Source organism: Malus domestica, chromosome 10, assembly GCF_042453785.1.
Source record: "Malus domestica chromosome 10, GDT2T_hap1".
In the NCBI taxonomy this organism is placed as follows: domain Eukaryota; kingdom Viridiplantae; phylum Streptophyta; class Magnoliopsida; order Rosales; family Rosaceae; genus Malus; species Malus domestica.
This window is the reverse complement of record NC_091670.1, coordinates 31,034,180-31,044,495: the sequence shown is the minus strand read 5'-3', so window position 1 is coordinate 31,044,495 and position 10,316 is coordinate 31,034,180. Positions and strand designations below refer to the sequence as shown.

Below are 10,316 nucleotides of genomic sequence, written 5' to 3'. Positions count from 1 at the left end.
GTCAAACCCTCACCTATAAATATGGGTGTGATGTTGTAGTGAAGTAACCAATTAAGAACCAAGCGTGAGTAGCAAAGGATCAAGTCCAAAGCTAGAGTTCCACTCCAAGAGTGAGAGTGAGAGTGTTCCACTACACATTGTGTGAGTGAAGTTTAGAGTGATAGAAAGTGTGTGTTATACTTTCTTGTATCCATCAAGCCTTGTCTTTGGCTTGGTAAGACTACTCTTGTTGTACTCATCTTTTTCATATAGTGAAGATTGATCCTTGTTTGGTGAACGTAGGCATAAATTGCCGAACCACATAAATTCTTGGTGTCCATTTTCTACTTTACCTTGTGCATTCTCTATCTTGTAGTACCGACATTCCTAACAATAATGAGGATGTCTTGTATCTACGTGTGAAACCTTGTCATGTTCAACACTCGTACAAGAGCGTTAGAGATAGTTAGGTAGAACAGCAGTTCACAAGCCGTCCAAGTTTTGCTCCCATGGCTGCCAACATCCATACCTAAACTAGAGGAGCACACTCTGACCAGAAAGAAAAGGAAATTGAAGAAGAAAAACAAAGTACGTAGAGAGTAGCATACCATCTCCGGAGTAGATTAATTGGGGTCGGCCGGGCTTCTCTGCCGATATGAAGTGTGTAGTTTAGTACTTTTTCCTAAAATTTGACTCTTGGTTTTTTCTTTACTACAAAAAGAATAATTGATTCTTTGCGAAATGAGAGATTCTTTAATTGTTGGGGTATAAGAGAATATTGTGGAGCACATAAGGATTTGCAATTCTTGTAATAGCAATGTTGAGTTTTCAGTTTACATAATTGAGTTCTTCATTTTCCATTTTTTGGTTATTAGTGAATTGATTTGTTCTTTCAAATGTTAGTGACTGGGAATTGGTTGATTTTCAGTAATAATATAAGCAGTGGCTGGAAATCATATACCAAACACAAAATTGGAATTCATCATCAATATGGTTGTGGGTGCACGATGTATCACAAATGTAGTCCCATGAAGAAATTTACGTACTTTCCAAATCCAAAAATTCAATTATATAAGGAAAAAAAAAGTTCGAATAAGTGGGTATATAAGTAAATGACCAAAAAATGACCCGTAACTTTAATCGTGCATGTTGGTTTCGTGGGTGGTGAAAGGGAGACCACATCCAAAATCTTATCTCCAATCCGCATACCGTACCTGCTCATCTCTTCAGCCCAAGACACATAAACAACTAACCTACCCCACCCTTTATTTGTCATGCTAACCTGTCCATTTTCGGTCTCAACCCCCTCTCACACCAACTTCAATCCGGGTGTCTACCCAAGAACCTCTCATCTAATAGAAGTAGGAGGTAGGGTCCACAATATAAGGAGGTCTTATCTCTATTATAAAAGTTGTTTAGACCAAATACAGTCCTTAAAAAAATTTCTTCATGTAATTCTTGTGTGGATTTGAGTCATTAATCATGGCACTTCTTTGGCTTGAAAGTAAGGGAGGAAACTTAAGAACATGTGTGCTTCGAATTTTGAAAGCTTAGACATGGATAAAAACTCATTTTTACACCGTGTTTTGGTTGTAATCCTAAAGTACGAGAGATTTTTCAGTATGCCCAGAATTTCTGGTCTCAGAAATGTAGATAATTATTATTGACGAGGAGAGCGAAATGCCAACCAATGCTTGGACGTGTATTTTCATCGAACAAAGGATTTCCAAGGGAGAAGAGACAAAGACTTTAAACCAGTACTAGTAAAACGTCTGGAAGATCATCAAGGGTATTCTTTACAAGCGTAATCGCCACCCTTCATGGTGACGTAATTAAGGCATCTGATGGTATTCTTTACAAACGTCAGGGAGATCATCAAAGGCATCTGATAGTATTCTTGACACTAATTTTGATACTTTACAAGCGTATTCGCCACCCTTCATGGTGACAGAAACAAAATCTGCGGAGAGAAGATTGAAGAAAGGAATTTGGGCTGCGTTGTTTGCTTGGCCGAAGTTTTATATGCAGTAAGTAATAGGAAAGAATCAAGTAAGAATCCCAACGCAAACAAAACTGGAAGTAGATAATCCTAACCCTAGTAGTTGAATTTTTAGGGCTAGCAAACAAAACTGGATGTTGTATTTCTTTTTTATAAAAGAAGAATATTATGTGGGCTATATATTCTCTGCACAAAAGCTAATTATACGTATGTCCGCGAACCACTTGAATTCCAGTCATCCTTGCTTCGATTCAAAGCAGCTGCAGAGCTATACTTCAACAATTTTCGCGTGCAGACCCTTTCTGAACTGGTGAATGGAAAGATTCAGTTGTACCATGCTCGCCAAACATTAATTTCCACGATACTTTTCATGGCTTTGCTTTCAATGGAGTGCTGTATTGGTCGATTAGTTCCGGCTTTCTTATTGGGTTGGATCTGTTCAACAACAACGCTGGTACTACTTCTAGTACTATAGGTACTATTGTTGAGGACGACAAGCATTGTCATTTTTTTAAGCTTGATTCCTTTAGCAGAAAAGGACCACAAATTCAATGAGTGCATAAGTGTATCCCAAGGTTCCTCTAGGTAAACTGGCTTCAGAAGATGAATTGATTAGTGATGTACTACGCAGATGGAGCTTGTACGAGATTAAGCTGCTAGCTCTTGGCCCGAATAATGCAGATATCATGTACCTAACTGTGAAGGGATACAATCTCATCATGTACTGCAACATTCGTACAGAGCGGTAAAGATAACTAATACTCCAAGTTCAACTGGTGCTGTTATTAACTGCAGGAGAGTAAAAACCTTCCCATTTACGCTCCCATGGCAGCCCACAGCCATACCTTAACTAGTGGTAGAGTAGGTATATATCGACTGGCCGGACCACAATTTTCTTTTAGTTTCTAATTTTCTGCTTATGAATGATTTATTTTATTTTATTTGTTCTTCAACTTGATCAGCTGACCTGACATTTGATTTTGAGGATTATAATGGCACTTGATTTGATTAAAACCCTAATTTCTACTTAAGAAATATTCATCAAGATCAAGATGGAAGAGAGTATTTTTACTTACCGCCACATTAATGTCGTTAAATAAATTTAAATTTAAATACTTTGCAGTAATCCAGACTGTAACTAGTGCTTATTGTCAATTTGAGGCATCAAGCAAAAAATGCTCTGGCCCATGACCTGACTCAAGACCAATTGTTCGTCTTGAGAATGTAAATAGCATCAGATGTAAGGAATTTCACATGTAAATCGTAACGCTATGAATATCACATGTATATATATATTATGTGGGCTATATATATAGCATAAGATGACACACCGTCCCTGTTATATCTATTCTCTGCACAATAGCTTTTCCTTACATGTAACTTGAGGTTTTTTTATTTTTTATTTTTTTTAATTGTAACGCTATGAATTTCACATGTAAGGAAAAGCTAAATAATCGTCATACCAAACTAAACGGTTAGTTCTGCATGATCAATATTCGTTTTTTTATCAACATCAAGACTGGGTGCATGATAATGGCAAGATTTTTCAGTATATATGGAATAAGGCACATACGACAAATGTTATTATACAAGTGGAGGGATAATTTATAAAAAATAAAAAAAAAAAAAAAAAAAAAACTCCTTCCACTTATATAATGACATTTGACACACCGTCCCAGTTCGTGGCAAATTAAAAAATCTCTCATGATATTGGTATGATAAACTAAAACTCATTAACATATAGAATCATGGGAACTTTAACGAAAAGTTCATGGTACTGTTTTCTTTAACGAAAAACTATATTTTTATTTTAAAAAGTTAATTCTGGTACTATTCATTTACAACAAATTTTTATTCAAAGTTTTCAAACATTTTTTATTAGTTTTCTTTAAAATCAATGACCCAATTCTAATGGGGAAGGGCTAACATGCACTACGGCAGACGACCAATAATATAAGGCTATACGATTGTATCATGGACACTATGCCCATGACATTTCGGTTATTAGTTTGGGCCCGGCCCAAGAGGAGTTTGAGTTCATGCGGCCCAAAACCTTCCGATAATCCTTTGAAGAGTTTAGATAAAACGTAGTCCGAGTCATAGTAGCATTATCCGATAACGGCGGAGTTTGGCGCCTTTCCTCCCCCGAGAAACCACCGAGAGCAAATGGCGTTGGAGCGAGCAACTCCGGCGGCAACAAGCGCAACCTTCCTCGCAAACCCCCAAGTTCCCGCCTTTTTCCCATCCACCAACCACTTGGCCTTCGCACGGCGCCGTTTCAATCTCAAATGCTCGATGGAGTACAGTAGAGACCAGTACAACGGCAACGGGAGCAGCATTCAGGTGCCGATAGCGTACCCTAGACCGGTGGAGGTTCAGTGGAAGAAGGAGCTGTGCAATACGGTGCACCTCATCGGCGTCGTCGGTCTTCCCGTCGAAATTAAGCACCTCCCCTCCGGAAAGGTCCTCGCTTGGACCCGCCTCGCCGTTAAGAAGTCCGCCCCCGACACCTCTTGGTAATAATTCTTAAATTTATCAATTTTTCGGGTTTATTCATATTTTACAGTTGATGGTATCGTTTCCAGATTTTAAATTTTGATGATTGATGCTTAGTTGTTTCACTCTGGTGCTTCCAATTAGTGTGGTTTTGCTCTGATTTAATCATATTTTTTGTTAGAGACAATGTGAAACGTTAAATGGTTGTTTCGCATCACAAAGTTCTTCGCAAAATATGCACACATAGAACTAGTTACAAAGTTTTAAACAAAAACAAAACTTGGTAGACACTAAACGGACAATGAATGGTATCTAAACCCCAGTTTTGGGGTGCCGTGCCGTTATTGTTTGTAAAGTTTTTAACCGTTTCTAATTTCGCATAGTTCCGAAGTTTTTCAGGTAATCCAACTTCAGTAAAACTGTAAATGCTACTGTGGGTATAAGGAGTATAGGAGACATTTAAATATGAAAATTGGGTTTCTTTTTCTTTCAGGATTAATCTGACATTTTGGGATGAGCTAGCACATGTTGCTTTTCAGCATGTAGAGAAAGGCCAACAAATATATGTAACGGGCCGTCTGATATCAGATTCTGTTGAAACCGATGAAGGGAAGCAGCAGACCTACTATAAGGTTTTTTTGGCTTCTGGTCTTTCTAGGTGTAGTGAAGTCTTCTGTTTGTTTGTTTGTTTAGAAAATGAATTTGTCCCTAAATCTCATGCAGGTAGTTGTTCAGCAACTGAATTTTGTTGAAAAGGGCTTTTCATCGCCGGCTTTGAAAGATCACGACTCTGATTCATTTACAGCAGGCAAGTCGTACCTTCAGTAACATGAGTTTTGATAAGAGCAGGGATAGCATTCGTTCTTATTACTGTTATTCTTTTCTTCCAGGTAGAAACCTTGGCAACAATGCCACAAAGAACATAACGGAAACCACACAAGAATTATGGCAAGCCTTCTTTGCTAATCCAGTTGAATGGTGGGATAATAGGAAGACCAAGGTACTTTATTCAATCACTATATTCTTTCATTCTTGAGCGTAGGTGTGCATCCTATGCAAGGCCGGCCCTGATAAGTAGTTCCAATTGACAGTAGTTAACAAAATACTTTCATATGTTTACTTGTACATGTAAACAACGATGATTCCTTTCCTTGTTTGTCTCTATGGGCTTTCCATTTGTTTGGTTAATAAATATGAACTTCAATAGGGATAAAGGAGCCAAAGAACGAACATTACAAAAGCTTGGAAACATAAAAGTGATTCCTCTTATGCATATGTAGGCCCTATAAAATAGCCTTGATTTGAGGTCCTATATAAACGATTTTGGTAGATATATGATTATAGACTATCTGAACTTTTGGGTGCCCTAGAGCAAGCTCCGGTTGCAACCATCCAGGGCCGGCCTTGGTCCTCTGTTCACGCACAAATGCAAAAATGCTGCTGGTGCTGCAATGATGAGGAGAAACTGTGTTTTTTTATTTGGCCCTACATTAAATGCGTGAAGATATTTCCCCACCTAAAATATCAAACCAAAATTTGAAATTACAGTGCCTAAAAACTAGCATTATACTACAAAATAGAAAGAAAACTACAATGGATGAGATGTGATGATATGTTATACACTGTTTCTAGACATGCCGAGAATCAATGTTGAAATAGAAATGATTGAATGGAACATTTAGATTTGTTATTCATGCTTGGTGAATGCCATATGTGCACCTGTAAAATTTTCATTTTATGTCACCTGCTGTTTGTTCAGATTTCTGATAAGAATATGCGAACGAAAAGACGCATGTTCATTCGGTTTCGTTTATGATTTTCAGAGGAACCCAAAGTATCCGGATTTTAAGCATAAAGATACTGGAGAAGCCTTGTGGATTGAAGGCCGGAACAATCCGCAGTGGGTGAAGTCCCAACTGGCTATACTGGATACAAGAATGGGAACCCTTGATGACCAAGATCATAACATTCATACAAATATATTTGCCGGTGATAGTTTTTCGCCTTTCTAAGTGCTTGAGGTGCTAGCTGTAGGAAACCAGAGTTCAAGGACTAATTTTTGTATAGTCTATCAATTTTCGGTGGAGATACTGAACAATTCGGCTTTGTTTCTATAGTTTGTATCCTAGATTTGCAATTTATATGATATGCTGGTGATTTGTTTGCTCTTCATCCTTCTGGAACTTGGCAATAACATTACAATTTCGATTTTTGGCATCGGACATCATACGAGTTTAATTACAGGAACACCAGAAAGCATCGATCTAACGATAACGATGGAAGAACGGTACAGTAGAGCTCAAACAATTAATGAAAATTGCCATTAACGAATAGTCTGAAAAGTAGAGCTCAAACAATTTTATATATATATAAACTAATATTATTAGGACAAATGGAACATTTCACCCTCTCTGTACAATTTGGATCTCAGCTAAGTTTCTTGTTCCAGTACCTTGTTCTTTAAGCAAACATCGAAAAAATGAAAATGTATTATCTGAGCTACATGTATCTGTGTCTTTTCCTGTAGTTTTAAGGAGTTTTAAATGTCTCCTTAATGTATGTATTCATCCGTCTTACTGCATGCCTTCAGAAACAAGTGCTCAATCCTCTGGCTTCAGATCCCTTCATGATTCTCAGCCTTTTGCAGGAAGAAACAAACATACTGCAACCACAACAAAAGAAGAGTCATTAGATGCGAGTTTTTTCAGAGATCGAACGGATCATCTGAATACCGAAAAGATATAGAGATTTAATCGAAAAGAGTGAACTTACTTCCATGGCACATCTCCAACAAGCATCCAGTCGCCGTCTTTGTCTTCATATGTCGGAGCAAAATCGGATCCATTAATATTGGCTAGGTTGAACATCTTCTCTAAGGCCTTGATGAGTTCGGGGTAGCTATTGTAAACCTTGAGATCAATCTTCCTCAGATAAGGAGCTCCGTCGACGCTTACTTTCACGTACGCCTCTCGCAGTTGCAAACTGTTTTTCCTGTAAGATCTGATTGGAGGCCACCCTACTACCTGTGTCCTGCTCACATTTATTCAATCATAAATTAGCAACATAACCACTTAACTAAACCTTCTTAATCAATTATTAACATAAAACTCATAGTCCATGTATGAACATTGCTTACTTGGTGGGAGGGACATCTATGGGATCAGAACTTGTACTGCACTCCTCAGCCGCTGAATCCGGCGAAGCCCTCTTGTTATTCTTAGCCATAGGAGGAGACGGTGCTGCTTTTTTGTTCTCAGGCTCTTCAGAGCTTCCAGGCAACCCTAATCTTAGCTCAGTTGCCTTGAAATTTAGCTGGTCTTCCATCTTAATCACTTTGCTAAATAAACCCTAATGCTTTTGCAGATTGCAGACTGATTTGCAGAAGGATAATAGATAAACAGAAAGGTGTGTTAAGGGTTTCTTGTGAGAGATTTTGAACGTTTCAGTCAGGTGGAGTTGAAGTTTGATTCGTTTTCCTTGAGGTGGAAGATGTGATGGCACTCAAAACTTCTATAGGATGTGTTGTGTGAATATTGTGAGAGAGATAATATAAAATCTTTGGTGATTTTTATCTTTTCATGGTGCATGGCAGCATGAGATTCACTCATTATTTGATAAATGGTAATATCACATGCTTGTCCCCCACGCGTTAGTTCAGTGACCTACCACAGGTGGACAATTGGACATACCGGAATTTCAAAGCGGGGCCTACGCGCTCTATCGTCGATTACTTGATTTGTAATGCTATACAAACCACTTTCGTAAATAAAATTGCAGACAACATCTCTAATAAAAATGAAATTTGAAGAATAAATTTTGCTCTCTCTTCACTCCTCTTTTTATTTCAGTTATTGGATTGAATAAATAAATTAAAAGGAAAACTAATGAAAATGTCTTGAAAACTTTGAACTTTAACTATAAGGACAAAAGTACCAAAATTGACTTTTAATGTTAAAATGTGGTTTTTCGTTAAAGTTCCTAAATTAAAAGAGTCGAAAAATATAAACAAGAGAATAAGTGATGAAGAAGAAAATGTTAGTGAAATACTACTCAGTTTGTTCTTATGAGTTATTTTTAAAACTAGTGTTTGATAAACTTGTTTATACGTAAATGTTCGACTATAAACTATCAATGCATTTGAGACCTAAAACATGTCTGCTATAAGGTTCTCTCTTCTTGTAAATGACCTAAACATATCTCCTCAATATTATTATAAATTCCATATGCAAAATCATTTCTTTTATCGATTGGTTGTGGGTGGTGTGATTGAGTTCTTGATTTAGGGTAGACAAGTGAAGATATGGATGCTACTCACATGAGGAACACCGTGCAGTTTGATGCCCGATTGAAGGGGACAAGGGAGGGACAACCATAGCCGATGCTATTGAAGACCGTGGACTAATAATGGACGGCTGTGATCGGCAGTTAGAGTAGGCTTTGGGACTGTTCCTACAGCGCCCTTGGATCAGGAGGATGGAACGGAAGAAAACAGCCCATGTGACTACCATACGGTCCCACGTGGCTGTTGTGCATTGAGTAGGCATGGCCATGTGGGCTGAGATAAGTGGGACCGGAGATTTAATTGGAATTGGATCCTCTCCTCAGCCCAAGGAGAGGATCATGTCGTTGGATTTTTATTGAACGGCTATAATTATTATAATTTTAAAGAAATCTTCTTGTTTATAGCTGTTAGATAAAAATTCAACGACTCACGTTCCTTGATCAGATCCTCTCCTGAGGATCCAATTCCGATTTAATTGGCTGTGTTACATGACATGTGGGGTTCCATGTGGTATGGTCAGCTTACCTTTCCCCTTCACTCTTTGCTTTACCTCCTAATCCATGAGAAAATTTTTCTTTTGACTGGAACACAGGTGTTACATTACATGTTATTATATAAGTGATGGAAAATTTTAAATTTTAATTTATTAATATTTTAACACAAGTATTTCACCACTTATATAGTAACACGTGATGTACCATCCAGTGTTCTAAGCACAATAAAAAATCTCTCCTAATCCAGCGTATTTCTGATGGTAGATTGTCATAAACTAATACATAAATATAATACAATATTATGGGGTGTACTCAATTGAGGTTTTGAAGGCTTTAAAAGAGTTATAAGTCCTTGAAGTTTGATGGAGTTCTAGTGGAGTTTCACAGACTTCATGTGAATTCATTCAAAATTTTAGAGAGAGGGACCTGATTTCCTAAAACTTATAATACACTATAAAATTATTCTAAAGCCATCAAAATCCTTAATTTTTCAAAATACTTTTAAATCAATTCCTAATTAAATACACATAGAGTTTTATGGACAACTTTAAAATTCTGATTGAATATATCCAATTTCTATGCAGTTTTATGAACTTCTTTAGAATTTTGATTCAATACCCATGGACTTCCATGGATTTATTTAAAATCTTTGACTGAATACTTAAATTTGTAAACTCTTTTAAATATTTTAAACTCATAATTGAATACAACGGTGTAAACACATCATTGTTTTTTTGATTCACAATATAATACATTACAAACACATGGTTAACTTTTCTAACGAAATATGTATCATATTTTTATTGGAACGATTTGTTAAGTAATCTAATCTAAGATGAAGGAAATTTGAGCTCAAATAAAGAAGATATAACACTTTAAACAATATAGCTATGTTTTGTTTGTTTGACACAAAAAATTTAGCTATGTTCAAGTCCACACACAAAAGTATATTTTATTCTTACACTATAATAACATCTATACCCTTAGGAAATAAATGAGATGTGATCCCAATATGCATGGGTGTGAATTTTGAACACTTCTCTAATCATCCAATTTGAGCCTTTTT

General features: G+C 36.9%; 2 protein-coding genes across 2 annotated transcripts; one reads left to right on the top strand and one right to left on the bottom strand.

The window, feature by feature from the left end:
• The first annotated feature begins 4,067 nt into the window (after positions 1–4,067).
• On the top strand, positions 4,068–6,646 carry LOC103445715 (protein OSB1, mitochondrial-like). The gene is made up of 5 exons (XM_008384738.4): positions 4,068–4,494; positions 4,968–5,106; positions 5,198–5,282; positions 5,365–5,474; positions 6,298–6,646. Exons 1-5 carry the CDS (start codon positions 4,145–4,147, stop codon positions 6,484–6,486), a joined length of 873 nt encoding a protein of 290 aa, XP_008382960.1. The 5' UTR covers positions 4,068–4,144; the 3' UTR covers positions 6,487–6,646.
• Positions 6,647–7,060: 414 nt separating this feature from the next.
• On the bottom strand, positions 7,061–7,798 carry LOC103445716 (auxin-induced protein 22D-like). Its single transcript, NM_001301119.1, has 3 exons — positions 7,611–7,798; positions 7,247–7,504; positions 7,061–7,136 (listed from the first exon to the last, which is right to left on the bottom strand). The coding sequence occupies exons 1-3, from the start codon at positions 7,796–7,798 to the stop codon at positions 7,061–7,063; spliced, it is 522 nt and encodes a 173-aa protein (NP_001288048.1).
• Between the last annotated feature and the right edge of the window lie 2,518 nt (positions 7,799–10,316).